The sequence below is a fragment of the Cornus florida genome, unplaced genomic scaffold, assembly GCF_030987335.1.
Source record: "Cornus florida cultivar Cherokee Brave unplaced genomic scaffold, ASM3098733v1 CherokeeBrave_3.0.0_Hap2_Chr08, whole genome shotgun sequence".
NCBI lineage: Eukaryota > Viridiplantae > Streptophyta > Magnoliopsida > Cornales > Cornaceae > Cornus > Cornus florida.
This window is the reverse complement of record NW_026775578.1, coordinates 11,894,662-11,912,189: the sequence shown is the minus strand read 5'-3', so window position 1 is coordinate 11,912,189 and position 17,528 is coordinate 11,894,662. Positions and strand designations below refer to the sequence as shown.

The 17,528-nt window shown below is 36.2% G+C and overlaps 3 protein-coding genes and 2 pseudogenes across 3 annotated transcripts; 4 read left to right on the top strand and 1 right to left on the bottom strand.

The window, feature by feature from the left end:
• The first annotated feature begins 859 nt into the window (after positions 1-859).
• Positions 860-1,773, top strand: LOC132269389 (17.5 kDa class I heat shock protein-like). The gene has a single exon (XM_059770570.1). It carries the CDS (start codon positions 1,086-1,088, stop codon positions 1,551-1,553), a length of 468 nt encoding a protein of 155 aa, XP_059626553.1. The 5' UTR covers positions 860-1,085; the 3' UTR covers positions 1,554-1,773.
• Positions 1,774-2,747: 974 nt separating this feature from the next.
• Positions 2,748-3,816, top strand: LOC132269388 (17.5 kDa class I heat shock protein-like; annotated as a pseudogene).
• A 2,552-nt stretch (positions 3,817-6,368) lies between these two features.
• LOC132269391 (UDP-glucose iridoid glucosyltransferase-like) lies at positions 6,369-8,015 on the top strand (annotated as a pseudogene).
• A 699-nt stretch (positions 8,016-8,714) lies between these two features.
• LOC132269387 (17.5 kDa class I heat shock protein-like) lies at positions 8,715-9,539 on the top strand. Its single transcript, XM_059770569.1, has one exon. It carries the CDS (start codon positions 8,924-8,926, stop codon positions 9,383-9,385), a length of 462 nt encoding a protein of 153 aa, XP_059626552.1. The 5' UTR covers positions 8,715-8,923; the 3' UTR covers positions 9,386-9,539.
• Positions 9,540-13,336: 3,797 nt separating this feature from the next.
• On the bottom strand, positions 13,337-14,103 carry LOC132269722 (uncharacterized). The gene is made up of 2 exons (XM_059770977.1): positions 13,970-14,103; positions 13,337-13,823 (listed from the first exon to the last, which is right to left on the bottom strand). The coding sequence occupies exons 1-2, from the start codon at positions 14,101-14,103 to the stop codon at positions 13,337-13,339; spliced, it is 621 nt and encodes a 206-aa protein (XP_059626960.1).
• Positions 14,104-17,528: the final 3,425 nt, after the last annotated feature.

Below are 17,528 nucleotides of genomic sequence, written 5' to 3'. Positions count from 1 at the left end.
CGAATGAAAATTTAGAAGAAAAGGAGGGGAAGAAAAAAAAGCACATCAAAATATACCATGTCTCTTCTTGGCTGCTCTTAGGTCAAGACTAAGAGATATTCATTTCATTGGATGCACAAGAATTCACGTTCTCCTGCAAATCAAAAAGATGACTTGGTTGTTAATTTAGAAAATGGTCTCTCGTGTAGCACTATTGGCAAGGTGTTAGACACATCCATTTTCTTGATCTAAAAATGCTATCAAAAGACAGTAAGCACGCAAGCAAGTGTTTACTTCCATACTAATAGATTTGTATAATCAAATATACTTCCTCCAAAATGTTGTCTTCAGTTAGGCGGGTTCAAAAAGGAACCAAATCGTTCGCTTTCGGAAAGAATGTTACTCTAAAAATGAAATAGTGTAATTCTCGGAAAGGCAATTTCTTCGCATAGGTCAAGTTCCAAGCCCAGTAATGTGTACGTGTTGGAAAAAAAAAAAAAAAAAACACTTTTAATAATACCATATAGACTCAGTCTCATATGAATCAAACAATTATAGAAAACTTCCTAAAAATCGCCACTCTAAAATGTGAAGTGAGTGATTGTCAGACTCTCTCAAGTATTCCGTGTAAAAATTATTTTTCAAAAATAATAATAATAAACACCTTGATCAGAAAAAAATAATAATAATAAAAATAAAAGAAATAAATCACCCCAAAGACAGGGAGAGAGTGTGTGGCTGAAGGGCCATTTGACAAATTGGAGGAACCCTTTTGTAATTTGTTGTGTAATGTGGGCCACAAAAGCCCATAGGACTATGTTAATTGAGACCACAGGCCCACAGTTACTCTAGAAAGTTCGTTATGATGCCATCACAAAATGGGAAGAAATCTCCGGCAGGTGCTGGAAGGTTCCCTCCTAAATCCAAAAAAACGCAACGGCTACGGAAAGTACTGGAAGATTCCTTTCGAATCTATAAATACCCAACACATCCCCAGCAGCAAAACCAATAAAAGCATCTTGACGAATCAAGCAAGCAACCAACCAATCAATCCTTCAATCTCCACTCTTGAGTTTTGCAATCTTCAATTCAAGAACAGAAAAAAAATGTCTATGATTCCAAGCATCTTTGGTGGCCGACGAAGCAACGTCTTCGATCCATTCTCTCTCGACGTTTGGGAACCCTTCAACTTCAAGGACTTCCCATTCTCTTCCTCTTCTTCAAACGAGGTGTCTGCATTGGTAAACACTCGTGTTGATTGGAAGGAGACACCGGATGCCCATGTGTTCAAGGCAGACCTTCCAGGTATCAAGAAAGAAGAAGTGAAGGTCCAAATTGAAGACGATAGGGTTCTGCAGATCAGCGGAGAGAGGAATGTGGAGAAGGAGGACAAGAACAACAGGTGGCATATGGTGGAGCGCAGCGGTGGCAAGTTCATGAGGAGTTTCCGGCTGCCGGAGAATGCCAGGACCGATCAGGTCAAGGCTTCCATGGAGAATGGAGTGCTCACTGTTACTGTTCCCAAGGAGGAAGCGAAGAAGCCTGATGTCAAGTCTGTTGAAATCTCTGGTTGAATTGAAATTCCGTTGTTAATCTATACCATGTGTATGATGTAATGATGGTAAGAATCCTGAGAAAATTATTGTAAGAATGCTGAGGAAATGTATTTCTTTAGCATTGCGTTAGTAAAAATAGATAAATAAAAGTATTGCGTGCAATATGTTTGATGAAATAATACCTTTTAAAATATATATATGTTTGATGAAATAAGTGTTAAATGAAAGTAGTAGTTATTTTGAGTTCATTTGAGCGTCTTTCTTGATTTTGGTTTTCTTAATTTATCTTTAAATGTTTGATTCTTATCTGCAATTTAAGTTTTAGCCCTATATATATATATATATATATATATGGCGTTGAAACATAGGACAATGGATTTGAAGGTGAAGGTTGAGCTTTCCATAAGGGAAAGCGGTTCTACTTACAATTCCTTGAATGATTTGGAAGAGCGTATCTTGTCCATTGACAACACAGCAGGTATTAAAAGGGTTATTTGTTTCGCATGATACCCGAATGAAAAAGTGATTAGATATAAATATGTTAGCATGTAGTACTATTTAATAATTTGAGTTTTTGGATAAATGGGTAAGCGCTCACCAAGCACCCAGTCTCAGAAGGCATCCTGGTGAAACACCCTAGATAGGCAAGGTGGCCCGACCGGAAAAAGGGCGTTGCGAGTTCAGGTGGGAGAGAATGTTACAAAAGGTCATTTGTCCCACATCAGATCAGGATGGGAAAGTGATTGGGTATACAATATTACCCAACAGCTTGAACTTTTGAGTGAATGGATATGCGCCCATCCATTATAGTTGATATCAGAGCCAGAGACTCAATCCTTGATCCTGTGCGCTAGTTCGGATGGGTTATTTGTCCCACATTGGATTCAGATAAAAAAATAATTGGCTATAAATTGATGAAAAAAAATTTACTCTTCTTGTTAGTCAAATCACTCTATTCTCAAAATTTCATAAGATTCGGTGCCAAGGATATTAATGCAATCATTTTACTAAAGTTCGCCTGAAATGCACGCCCAGAGAAGCAAAATTAGCAAATAATATATATATATATATATATATATTCTTATAATTCTTCTCCTGTTCTGGTCGTTTTCTGGAATAACCATACGTTTTATATGGTCTTGCTGTTCTTTTTTTCCAGTTGACGTGGCCGATTGATTTACCAGCGGATAGAAGCGAAGGGGAGGGGTAACGTAGAGGATCCTGGTCCCGTTTTGTAGGTTCTGGCCCAGAAAAGCCCATAGTAATATATACAACTGGGCCTCACTGAGTCTAGAAAATTCGTTTAATTTGCAGCTATCATAAAGGAAATAGGAAGAATTCACCTGAAAGTACTGGAAGGTTCTGTAGATTTTTGCAAACACAGCAAAGAGAAAGAAGAATCCTCCTGAAAGTACTGGAGCCTCCCTCATGAATTTTCATATACCCAACACATCCCCTTCCGCAAAAGCAACAGACATCCTGACGAATTAAGCAAGCAACCAATCAATCCATTAACCTTCAATTTCATCTTTTCAATTTTCAATTCGAAGAACATCAAAAATGTCTATGATTCCAAGCATCTTTGGTGGCCGACGAAGCAACGTCTTCGATCCTTTCTCTCTCGACGTTTGGGACCCCTTCAAGGACTTCCCATTCCCTTCCTCTTCTTCTTCAAAGGATGTCTCTGCACTGTGAACACTCGCGTTGATTGGAAGGAGACACCGGAAGCCCATGTGTTCAGAGCAGACCTTCCGGGCATCAACAAAGAAGAAGTGAAGGTCCAAATTGAAGATGATAGGGTTTTGCAGATCAGCGGAGAGAGGAATGTGGAGATGGAGGACAAGAATGACAGGTGGCATCGGGTGGAGCGCAGTGGCGGCAAGTTCATGAGGAGGTTCCGGCTGCCGGAGAATGCCAGGACCGATCAAATCAAGGCTTCCATGGAGAATGGAGTGCTCACCGTTACTGTTCCCAAGGAGGAAATGAAGAAGCCTGATGCCAAGGCTATTGACATCTCTGGTTGAATTGAATTGTTTAGCTTCTAATCTATACCATGTGTGATGTAAGAAAGCTGAGGAAAGTCCTTTGTTAGTGTTGTGTACTTGTGGTGGGTAATAAGCGTAGTAATAGTCTTTTTGGCAGTGTCATTTTCAATTCTTGTGAATTTGAGTTTGAGTTTCATTTTTAAAATAGAAAATAGTAATTAAAAAAATTTAAAAAAAAAAAAAAAAAAAAAAAAAACGTAGTTTCATTTGTAAAATAAAAAATTGAGCTTCATTTATTGAGTGTGTGTTTCTTTATTTTAATGTTCGACTATTCTCTGCAAATGAAGTTTTAGCTATTGGAAGAACAACTATGATAATACAATAGGTACACCCTTGAGTTGGGGGAGTGAATATGGGTGCCTCCCAAGTTTCTTGATAAAGAGACTTTGTGGACCTCTGGTTGCATGTCTCACAAAAAATTTTAGAGAGTATTGTTTGTTCAATTATATATGATATAATACTGAAAACAAAAATAGTAGAAAGTTGACCATACCCTTAAATTTATTTTATTTTTCAAGACAAGAAAATAATTATTCAAACTCAAAGAGAATTAATACATCAAAACACTCACATTTCTCTCCATTAGACATTGCCTAGGCGGCCAAAGCATGAGCTTCTCCATGAGAACACACCTGAAATGGCTTTGTCTTGACCCAAAAGATCAAATCATCTACCACAGACAGAAGTTGCAATGGGGAAATACCAGGATTTATAACAGATTTCAAAATCACCTGAGCATCAGTACCAAACACACTTTTACAAAGTTCCAATTCATAACTAGCTCCATACCATTCCTCAACACCATGAGCCCCCCCCCCCCCCCCCCCCCCCCCCCCCCCCCGCGCGCGGGGAGTCTCTAACCACTATACAACCTCCAGCAACCTGAAGTCAAAAGCAGCACCAGAATTTATCTTTACCCAATCTCTTTGAGGAGGAGACCAAACAATACTGTATCTTGAAACCACCCTATCCCCTGAATCGGTACTTTGAACAACATTCCGATCCATAACTCCCACATACTCTTGATGATGATAAGCAGCAACCCTTCCAATATCCATCTCTGACCATCACTTTCCATCCAAATTTCAACCGTTTCTAGCTCTCATTTACCAGAATCAACTGAAGCACATCAATTCTAAGAAGATGGGATAGTTTCCACACCAAAGCAGCCCTAGAACACCTGCACAACAGGTCCACCCCATACATCTCACACGTCAAAGAGTCCACTACATTATTTCAATATAGATTTTCTAGAACAGCAACTTTATTATGCATGCATCACCACAAAAAATGCTTAACTTTTGGCAGAACATATAGAGACCATATGTTCGGTTAAAAACTGTCCCTCTCTTCTACATTCTTCACCACTCAGATTATGCTGCTGCAAAAGGCTATTCTTTAACTTAATAGCCGCTCGATAAGCAGATTTGACTGACAAATCTCCATTAGGAGTCAATAACCAAACCCGTTTATCCTCTGATCATAACATTTTGAATGAAAGGTGTTGGCACAAGGTGCAGTGGGACAGGTTTGGAGCCACTGTGGTTGGAATTCGACCTTGGAAAGTATCTGCTAAGGGGTTCCAATGATTTGCACATGGCCATGTTTCAGAAACCAAACAGTGAATGCAAGGTACCTGAGTTATGAATGATAGACCTAGAGAGCATTTGGAGAGAGGGAATATAGTCTATAGAGAGAGAGAGAGAGAGAGCTGAAAGAAAATTTATGGTAGATAAAGGAGGAGAGAAAATGAGGCAGAGAGCATTGGACTTAAAGGAGAAGGCCGAGCTTTGTATCAGGAAAGGTGGTTCTTCCTACAATCCCTTGAATGACTTCAAAGAAATCATCTTTTCATTCATTGTCTAATGCCTAGTTGCAACTCAAAGATTTAAACTGTTTTTCTACTTTATCCATGGAGTCTGTTATACCTGTTTAGACCTTCACTTCTTTCTATGCTGCATTAAGGATTTGCAATGTTAACAAGAAGGGATCAAACTAAATTAGTGTGTGTGTCTGACTGTCTGTGTGTAAGAGGTAGAGGGAATGAGTTCAATTTTGATGACTTTTGACAAAAATAAACAAACAACAAAAACAAAAACAAACAAAGAAACAAAAAATAAAAATAAAAAATAAAAAATAAAAATAAAAAGAAGAGTGGAGAATATTACAGGGAAAAATATTTATCTGATGTCAAATTTATGTCTTCTATTACAGAAATTTTATTTAAAGATATAGTAACCCTTTATTGGACTCAAAAGTTTTATATTTTGTAAGAGAGCAATGATTCAGTATTAAAAAAATAAATAAAATAATAAAAAGGTTAACTCCTGCCTTTTATATTTTATTTTTACCTTTAAAAAAAAACAAAAACTCTGTTCTATAGATTTCTAGCATGGCAGGAAGCCTAGAAGAGACTAAATTTGATGCTACAGTTGTAAGAAATAAAGTCTACAAGGCCCACCCGTAAATCCTGCAAAAAAGAACAAGATCAAGACCTGCTTTCAATCAAGTTCTTGGAAATTTATGTCAATCATAACTACGATGATTCATATGCACATCCTGTCAAAAAAGTCCAATGTCATAAAGCATGGTGATATCTTGAAGTAATATAAGTTACATAATATTGATTGTGACTCACCATCAACTCGATATAAACAAAATTATCTCTCTGTCATCTAGTAAGTAATATAGTATTACAGATGACGACTTATGGAAGATTTCTAATACATGTTCATACAAAAAAAAAAGACTTTCAAACTAATACTAAAGGGAATCATTCTGCTCACACATGATGATGAGAGAGGGAAAGATGGAAAAACAAGGACAGAAGTGTAGTAGATTGGTGCTAGTCCCATTTCCATTACAAGGCCACTTAAACCCAATGCTTCAGCTAGGCACAATCCTACACTCCACAGGCTTCTCTATAACAATTGCTCACACCCAATTCAATTCTCCAAACCCTTCCAACCATCCTAATTTCACTTTCCTACCCATACAGGATTGTATATCTAATCATGATGTTGATATCTCCTCTGTAGATTTCATCTCTCTCATAACAGCTCTAAATGTTAATTTAGAGTTACCTCTCCAGAAAAGCTTGGCTCAGATGATGAAACAAGGGGAGAAAGAAAGGATTGCATGTGTCATATATGATACTGCCATGTACATGGCAGAAGCGGCCGCTAACCATCTAAAGCTTCCAACCATTGTCCTAGTGACATACTGCGCTGCTACTATGCTCACTCATGTTACCTATCCGCAACTTCAAGCAGAGGGCTACATCCCCCCAAAAGGTTCTTGTCTATTCCCAACCCTCTATTTATGCTTCTATGTATTTTTGATACTCTGAATATGTGAGCAAAAAATAATAATAGCTAAAAAATTGTCTGTATCATATAAAGAAATCTTACTAGTAAGGTACAAAAAGTTGCCTTGAAAATGATGCCTTCTGTGTCAGTAAGTAGGGAGAGTACACCTTCTATGTCTGCATACATACATATATATGACTATATTTTTACAGCCCACAAAATTCTCTGATATGGAAACGTTTCTAATGTCACAGACTCAATGTTGCAAGACCTAGTGCCTGGGCTTCATCCCTTCAGGTTCAAGGGTCTAACCACTTTCAATTTCCCAAATTTAGAAGTCTTGTTACAACTGATAGCCACCATATCCAAAATTAGAATGTCTTCAGCAATTATTTGTAACAATATGGACTGCCTTGAACAACCATTTCTTGCACAGCTGAAGAACCAGTACCAAGTTCCAATTTTCTCAATGGGTCCCTTTCACAAAATTGCCCCACCTTCCTCTAGTAGCCTACTTAAAGAGGACACTAGCTGCCTTACATGGCTTGATAAGCAAGCTCCCAACTCTGTTATATATGTAAGCATTGGAAGTGCAGCTTTCATAGATGAAAGAGAACTAATTGAGACAGCCTGGGGACTGGCCAACAGTAAGCAACCTTTCTTGGGTGATTCGACCAGGCTCAGTTCGCGGCTTGGGATGGCAAGAGCTATTGCCAGAAGGTTTCGAGAAAGCAGTTGAAGAAAGAGGTTGTATCGTGGAATGGGCACCGCAGAAGGAAGTGTTAGCACATGTTGCAGTGGGAGGTTTCTGGAGCCATTGTGGTTGGAATTCAACCTTGGAAAGTATTGGCGAAGGTGTGCCAATGATTTGCCAGCCATATTTTGGGGATCAAAGGATGAACGCAAGGTGCGTGAGCCATGTATGGAGGGTAGGCCTGGAATTGGATAATGAATTGGAGAGAAGTAAGATAGAGACAGCTATAAGAAGACTAATGGCAGGTAAAGAATGTGAGGAGATGAGACAGAGGACAATGGATTTGAAGGTGAAGGTTGAGCTTTCCATAAGGGAAGGTGGTGGTTCTTACAATTCATTGAATGATTTGGTAGAGCATATCTTGTCAATTTGATTTCCAAGACAGCAGGGCATTAGAGTGTTCAGCCACTTATTTGTTGTTAACTACCAACTGTTTCTATGCAATATGGATAAACTCTCAATCAATTTATTCTGGGAAATAAATTGGGAAGTTCTAAAATGTAAATTCAGGTTGACATATGAGTCTGTAGGTTATCATCTTATATGAGTTTGTATGTTTTACCAAAGGGTTGGACTAAAGGGGGGAGTCAAAGGCTCCCTCGTTAAATACTCCCTCAGAATCAAAGGCTCCTTAGGTACTCCTTCCATCTCAAATCAAGTGTCGTCCCAAATTAAGTATCAAAGTTTCAAATAACTACACTTAATTTGAGATAGAGGGAATATTTTGAAAGTATTGAATTCATGCTTTGAATTTGAAATTGAAAAAAGTTTAGTTCAAAATTTGTAATAAATTATTTATAATTCCAAATTTAAAGGGTCAATTGGATGCCCACCAAACATAGCTGGAATTGTTGCGGGAGTTTCTCATTTTGTTCAAACCCTAGCTTCGGAATATTATTATTCTACTTTAAAATAAATCAAGTCCAGGGTGAAGGGCCCATTGGACAAATTGGAGTAACACCTTTGGTTTGATGTAGTATGGGCCACAAAAGCCCATAGGACTATGTTAATTGGGGCAAAAGGCCCACAGTAACTCTAGAAAGTTCGTTTCGATACAATCACAAATAAGGGAGGAATTCAGCTGAAAGTACTGGAAGATTCCCTCGTACATATGCGAGCAATAGATGAACTCTCCTGAAAGCACTGGAAACACCTCATGAATCTTTAAATACCCAACACATCCCCTCCTGCAAAACCAACAAGCATCTCGACGAATTAAGCGAGCATCCAATCAATCGATTAACCCTCAGTTTTGCAATCTTTAATCCAAGAACATCGAAAATGTCTTTGATTCCAAGCATCTTTGGTGGCCGTCAAAAGAACTTCTTCGATCCATTCTCTATCGACGTTTGGGACCCCTTCAAGGACTTCCCATTATCTTCCTCTTCTTCAAGCGGGGTCTCTGCATTGGTGAACACTCGCGTTGATTGGAAGGAAACACCAGAAGCCCATGTGTTCAAGGCAGACCTTCCAGGGATCAAGAAAGAAGAAGTGAAGGTCGAAATCGAAGATGAAAGGGTTTTACAGATCAGCGGAGAGAGGAACGTGGAGAAGGAGGACAAGAATGACAAGTGGCATCGGGTGGAGCGCAGCGGCGGCAAGTTCATGAGGAGGTTCCGGCTGCCGGAGAATGCGAGGACCGATCAAATCAAGGCCTCCATGGAAAATGGAGTGCTCACTGTTACTGTTCCCAAGGAGGAAGTGAGGAAGCCTGATGTCAAAGCTGTTCAGATCTCTGGATGAATTCAATTGAATGGTGTTTTTAACTTCAAATCTAATCTACAATAATGTGATATAAGTAAGAATGCATAGGGAAGGTCTTTGTTAGTTTTGTGGTGTTTGTAGGACGTTTGATGTAACTTTCGAGAGAAAAAAATATATATGTTTGATGTAATAATGTCTATTTGGCAGTGTTATTTTTAGTTTTTGTGAATTTGAATTTTATTATTGTGTTTATTGATTTTCGCTTCCTTTAATTTGTACCTTTACCTAGTGTAAATGTTTGATTCTCTACAAAAACAAAAACAAAAATTCTGGAATTGGCTTATTTTAAAAATAATAAAATTTAAACGTAATCAAATAAATTGTGTATTAACATTAAAACGTTTTACTTATTTTAAAAATAATAAACAAAATGATAGGTACACCGGGCCTTGGAGGTGTATATGTGTGCCCGTCACAAAAAGTTTTGAGTATTTTTTTTCAATTAAATTTGATATTTATCAACCAAAAATTGCAGAAAGTTGACCATAGCCAATTTTTTTTTTCTCTCTCACGACCATAGAGCATATTACATCATAACACGTTCCTGCCAAGAAAAAAAGCGTGGCACCAATAAATGCATGAGAGATTATTTGTAAAATGGCTCCATTGAGTACCGTATCGGTTTTAGAGCTTATTCCTATAATTATGAAACCCATATGAGATACAAAAGAATAGGCTATTCTTTTTTTAAAATTACGTTGGCCAAGATATGTTGAAGCTGCATAGATTATTTGCGTTGTACCTATTACGATACTAACAAGTCTTCAAAACACTTAAGTAGGTATGTCAACGAGGTGTGTACAGGATGGGGCGTCCATTTTTAGGACTTGTCGTTGTTTCCCTAATCTGGCGTCGTTGTTTCCCTAATCTGGATTTAGGGCGTTCTAATATATATATTAAAAAAATAAAAATAAAAAATCATTTAAACTTGAATAAATTTATGATAAATTTTGTAAATTTTTTATAATTTAGTAAAATATTTAACAATCATAATAATAAAAATTTTATTAAATTTTAAAATTATCATAAGAAATAAATGAAAAAGAACTATTACAGTTAATAAAATAATATTTATTTATATATTAATAATTATTAATCGGGATGGATTTGGGACTTTGCAGATTTTAAACTCTCTTTTCAAATTAACCCCTAATCCGATGATCCCAAATCCATCCCATCAGGAGCGAAACAGCCCCCAAAGGAGCGGGTTAAATTAACATCCCTACACTCACATCTTTGCATACTTCATAGACATTGCCTAGGTAGCCATAGCAGCTCCATTATTTTCTCTTTGGAATATATCCTAAACTCTAAATTTGCCTTGGAAGATCAAATCATCAACCACAACAAAAGCTACAACGGGGAAAGGCGAGGTTTAATTTCCTAAATCACCCTGGATTTATTACCGAAATCACCCCAGCATCAGTCTCAAACACAACCCTTCCTCAACACCATGGCCTCAGCAGTACAACGGCAACAACATTCACCAAATAAATAGCCACACCTTTTAGAACTCACGCCAAAGAGTCTACATACAACTTCCAGCAACCTTTAAATTAAAAGCAGCATCAGAATTTATCTTTACATATTCTTTTTGAGGAGGAGACCAAACAATACTTTCTTGAAACTTTATCTTCAGCCATTTTCTTTGAGGAGGAGTCCAAACAATACTCTGTCTTGAAACCACCCCCTATCCTCTAGATCTGACACACTCCAATCCAATTTACATTAATAAATTGAACAATTGGAATGCATCTAACTATGTGCCAACATCAAACGTAGGTAACATCATCATACATCAGAGTGTCTGCTTAACAGTTTATAAATAAAAACAAACTATAAGCCTATTGTGCGAGTTTCGACAAAATTCAACTGTTAATTACACGTTATACTACCAACTCCTATTACAATAATTATATCTTATACAAAAGACTTTCTGTTCCATTCACACCCAAGACCCTAGACATGGCAGTGGCAACCAAACCTTGTACCTGAAAAACATAGATATAAAAGGAGTGAGTTTTAAGCCCAGTGAATACAACACTACTACATCATAATAATATAAACAAATATTCTCTGATAACTTCAATTGAACTTCATTAATATATAACTTCATGTTTTATAAGCATCATAATATAGTACTCTCCTTCTAAGCCAAAGTATAGACCTTATAAAATATAGTACTATCCTCTTGGCCAAAATATGGATCTTATATAATATAATATATTCATGCTATATAAGCATCTTCATATCATATCAACATTTTCAATACTTCAATTAATACATTTAAGTATAAAACTTCCAGTGAGTACACTCACCTTTGATTTCTTTTCAAATTATTTATTTGTCCTTCCATATTGTAGTAGCTTCCGTCTCATTCTCTTTGCCTATACAAGATTATAACCATGTCATATTCATTTCTAAAAAAAATTAAATAATACTCATTACATCCATAGTAATATCCAACCTTGGTATGCAATTGTAATTACAATCCTTTTATACGAAATCCCAACTCAACACTTGCATCAAATTAACCATTATATCTTAATTCAACCAATTTCATATCTGAATTAGGTAAAATAAAATAAATAAATAAAATAGATGCAATTTATTCAAAACCCACTAACAGGTTATCCATGTAGAGTTCACACAATAAATATCCAAAATAGAGTAACGAAAACTATGAACTTCACCTTTACTACGTTTTTAGTAATAGCCCAACAAAAATTTTCTTCCACCTCTCTCTCTTTCTTTTACGGGAACTCACCTTTTTTCCCCTCTGTTTTTCTATTCAAAAGACTATTATACATCATTTGTACTATCAACCGATCAAGGAGGTTTCAAAGGTAAGCTTCAATACCATTATTAATTTATCTCTGCACCACGTGTCACTTCAGTGTTCAATTTGTTTTTCCATCTATGATTCATGTGTGCCGCAGTTAGTAACAGTTACCAAAAATAAGTTTTTAGAACAAATTGTATTCATACATACAAATCTATATACATGTGTTGGTGTGATGCATGCTTGAGTTGGCCTAACAGGTTACCTATATGTATGTATATATACATACTTGGTCAAACTACAAAACTTAAATCTAAATTATGGCTCCCCTGGTACCTGAAATATAACTTCTTTCCGGAAATAATCTATTGAAGCATGATACGCAAATAGCCAATTCATACCCAAAATGATATCAAAGTCTGGTATACTCAACAATAGCAAATTTGCATTTAACTGTCTATCTCCCAATTGCAATACACAATCCCGATATTCATTTGCAACCACTACCACTTCCCCCATTAGTGTAGAAATAAACAATTTACTATCTAATGATGAAAGTGGTTTACCCAAATGCATAGCAATTGATGATGCAAAGAATGAATGTGTTGATCCAGGATCAATAAGCATAGTAACATTTCTACCCAAAATAGAAAGTGTACCTGTCAATACTTCCTTTGTCGCTTGAGCATCCTGAAGTGTCATAACAAATATTCTTCCCTGGGTTTGTGAACCACTTGGAGCACCCCTACCTCCTCTTGATGAGCTCCCCTGTGCAAAACCTCTACCAGATCCAGCAACACTACCCACTGATGTCACTCCTATCAACATAGGACACTCTCTTTTCCGATGACCCGGTTGATGGCAATGATAGCACTCTTCTGTCTTCAATACAGGACAATCTTTCTTCTGATGACCTTCATTTCTACACTGAAAACACCCTCTACTAGTACCATGCCCCCCAAATGTTGTGCAAATTGGTGTTCAGAAAACCCTTGACCTCTTCTAATGCCTGATGTTTGCCATTGAAATTCACTACCCCTTCCCCTTCCATACTGTGACTTCTGACCTCTTTGACTCGAAGATCCTGCTTCACCTCCACTTAACTGTGTTGGCTCAAATCTATTTCTTTTATATCGCTCCCTTCTTTCCTACAATTCCTTCACATCTTTTCCAGCAATCATAGCTTTGTTCACAAGTTTATTGTAATTTTTCTCCTCAAAAATTGAAACTCTAGATTTAACAGCTGCTTCTAAACCATCTTGGAATCTCATACATTTATCTTCTTCATCCTGTACAAACTTAGGTGCAAACCTCAATAGAGCTGTAAACTTAGCTTCATAATCGGCTACAGACATTTTATCTTGTGCTAGGAGAATAAACTTCCGCTCCATCTGCTTTCTGTAAACTGGAGGAAAATATTTTTCATAAAAAGCTTTCACAAACGGATTCCAGAATATCACCTCTCTTTCTCCTAGAGTATGCAACAAATGTTTTGTTGTTTCCCACCAATAACTGGCTTCGTCTTTGAACATGAATGTAGCCAAATTTACTTTTTTGTCTTCTGATGCATTCATTATCGCAAATATAAACTCCATCTTTCTAACCCACCCTTCTGCTTCTTCTGTTTTGTAGTGCCTGAAAATTCTGGGGATGTTAACTTTATAAACCTTTTATGATCTGAGCCTTTCTTTCCTTCCTGTTGCATCTCTTGCCTTGTTTGTGCCATGATTTGATTTGTAATAAACCTTTCATTTTGTTCTTCCAATCGTGCTATAGCTCACTCCATTTTCTGTAAGTCATTTAACTGCTCCTGTTCTCTTCCCATATTACCCTGAACAGATTGTTCCACTTTAGCCTCAACAAGAACATAAGAAGCTTTTTCCTCGGTTCCATGATAATTATGTCCTTCTTCCATTACTTATTATCTGCAATGAATCTCAAATATAACAACATATATATATATATATATATATATATATATATATATATATATATATATATATATTATACACATCCACTTCAACTTATTTGTTAGTATCAAATCAAGTTAAATATATGACTCTGCTTCACACTTCCTACTACCACTGTCAGTTTAGACTCTTACTACCTCCAGAACCTAGAAAACCTAGAAAACCTAAGGTCTGATACCAAAAGTTGACACACCCCAACCCAATTTACATTAATTAATAAATTGAACAATTGAAATGCATCTAACCAACTGTGCCAACAACAAACATAGGTGACATCATCATACATCAGAGTATGCTTAACAGTTTATAAATAAAAACAAACCATAAGCCCGTTGTGCGAATTCTGACAAAATTGAACTACTAATTATACATTATACTACCAACTCCTATTACAATAATTACATCTTATACAAAAGACTTTTTAGTGTTCCTTTCCCACATTCACACCCAAAACCCTAGACATGATAGTGGCAACCAAACCTTGTACCTGAAAAACATAGATATGCAAGGAGTACGTTTTAACCCCAGTGAATGCAACTAAGGGTGCAACTTGGGCCTGCCCAGTCCAGCCCAGACCGAACCCGACCTCAACCCAATTTCGTGTTAGGTTGGGCCGGCCCAAAGTAACACAAATCTGGGCTTCAACCCGTGGGCTTCAACCAGAATATTCACAGGTCGGACGGGTTATCCGGGTTAACCCGTTTTCTTTTTCTTTTCTTTTTTTCAAAACAGTGGGTCTAATTTTTTTTTCCCTTTTTTTACTATTTGAATTTAATTTCAAAAAGATTTTTAAAATATTTTTGCAAATGCAAAATATGTAGATTTTATTGATATTTTTTAAATATTGAAAACGTAGTGTATATTTTTTTTATTTGGCAGATTAATTGGATTGACATATTGTTATTACTATTATTATTATTATTTTGAAATATCTCTCTCTCTTACCTGCGTTTTTACACATATCCACCATAATTGATCATTCAAATAAAATTATAACTTAATTATAACCGTCCAATCTGACATCTAAAGGATCTCATCAAACCCTAGAAATATTAAGCCCCTCTTTCTTCTCTCCCAAAAAAATAAAAAATAAAAAGACTTGAAATCTTCAATTTGGGTTTCAAAAACAATTGACCAAATCAAAAATTTTATTTTTTTACCACCCACCCCAAAACAACACAACCACTTCTTTACATCATTCAATTCTCCTCGGCATTAATCAATTTAAAGATTTGTTAGGAAAAAAAAATACAACCAAACAACACACTTTCGCTACATTTTTTTTCCAATGCCCACTCCCAAACACATCAGGAGGCAGAGATAGAGAAAGAAGAAGGTGGCAGAGGAGGAGGAAAACGGAGGCGATGTAGGAAAGCACCAGAGGTGGTACTTGGTAGGCGGCGGTAGGTAGTGGACTAGTGACGGCTTCTTCTTTGAACATAATGATTTTTTTTTTTTTTTTGGGTTACAAATCTAGTTATGAAAAAAAAAAAAAAAAAAAAAATTAAAAATTAAAAATTAAAAATTAAAAATTAAAAATTAAAAATTAAAAAAATCAAATTCGGGTTGAGATCAGGTTAGAACGGTTCTAACCCGTGGCCAACCCGAATCGGGCCCAGGTTGAGAATTTCCAACCCAATCCCAACCCAAGCTTCTAAAATTGTGAGCCCAACCCAAACCGAGTTTGTCTGGGCTAACCCGCCCAACTTGCACCCCCAAATGTAACACTACTACATCAGAATAATATAAACAAATATTATCTGATAACTTCAATTAAATTTCATTAATACATAACTTCGTGCTTTATAAGCATTATAATATAGTACTCTCTTTCTAAGTTAGAGTATGAACCTTATATAATATAGTACTCTCCTTCTAGGCCAAAGAATGGACCTTATATAATATAGTACTCCCCTTCCAAGTCAAAATATGAACCTTATATAATATAGTACCTTCTTGGCCAGAGTATGGACTTTATATAATATAATACATTCATGCTATATAAGCATCTTCATATCATATCAACATCTTCAAAACTTCAATTAACACATTCAAGTATAAAAACTTCTAGTGAGTACGTACACTTACCTTGGCTACTTTTCAAATTATCTACTTATCCTTCCGTATTGTCGTAATTCCATCTCCATCTCTTTGCCTATACAACATTTCTAAAGAAAAATAAATAATACTCATTACATCCATAATAATTTCCATCCTTGGTATACAATTGTAATTAAAATTGTAGTTACAATCCTTTTATACGAAATCCCAACTCAACACTTGCATCAAATTAACCGTTATCTTAATTCAACCAATTTCATATCTGAATTAGGTAAAATAAAATAAATAAATAAAATAGATGCAATTTATTCAAAACTCACAGGTTATTCATGCAGAATTCACACAATAAATATTCAAAATAAAGTAAAGAAAACTATAAACTTCACCTTTACTACGTTTTCAGTAATAGCTCAACAAAAAATTTCTTTTCTTTTTCTTCTCTCTCTCTCTCTCTCTCTCCCTCTTGCACGAACTCACCTTCTTTCCCCTCTATTTTTCTATTCAAAGACTACCATACATCCTTTGTAGTATCGTCAGCTGATCAAGGAGGTTTCAAAGTTAAGCTTCAATATCATTATTAATTTATCTCCACACCACGTGTCACTACACTGCTCAATTTGTTTTCCCTTTTATGTGACTCATGTGTGCCACGGTTAGTAACAGCTTCCAAAAGAAGCTTTTGGAACAAATTGTATCCATACATACATATCTATATCCACGTGTAGGTGTGATGCGTGCTTGAGTTGGCCTGACAGGTTACCTAAATGTGTGTGTGTATATATATACTTGGTCAAACTACAAAGCAAGTATATTATTATAATAATATAAATTAAAGTTATTCATCAATATCCATCCCACCACTTCCACCATTTACTAATTTCAGCACAACACATACGCCTTAAGTATGCATACCCATGGTAGTCCGCCAACACAAACATATCAGCTGTTCCACTACTATTAGTTATTATTATTATTTTCAATTGGCTGTTAACCATGTTACCACATATATTAAGTGCGCATATAAAATACTCATATGTAAATCATTTTTAATCAAAAGTAAGTTATGCTAATAACAAAGATTATGTACTGGGTTCTGACAGTATCACTCAGTACTTTGGACAACATTCTGATCCATGGCTTCAAAATACTATTGGCGATAATAAGAAAAGGGGATAGTTTCCACACCAAAGCAGTCCTACAAGGAGGACTGACTGATAGTTTCAAAGTCCACTCCACTTTGCACATCATAGAGTCCACTCCACTTTGCACCACTCAGATTATGCTGCTGCAAAAGTCTATTCTTTTACTT

Bases quoted from the DNA above. Each gene is read 5' to 3' on its own strand.
- LOC132269389 (XM_059770570.1), top strand. From the start codon at position 1,086: ATGTCTATGATTCCAAGCATCTTTGGTGGCCGACGAAGCAACGTCTTC.
- LOC132269387 (XM_059770569.1), top strand. From the start codon at position 8,924: ATGTCTTTGATTCCAAGCATCTTTGGTGGCCGTCAAAAGAACTTCTTC.
- LOC132269722 (XM_059770977.1), bottom strand. From the start codon at position 14,103: ATGGAAGAAGGACATAATTATCATGGAACCGAGGAAAAAGCTTCTTAT. The intron at 13,824-13,969 runs GTGAGCTATAGC...CAGAATTTTCAG, and splicing joins AATGACTTACAGAAAATGGA to GCACTACAAAACAGAAGAAG.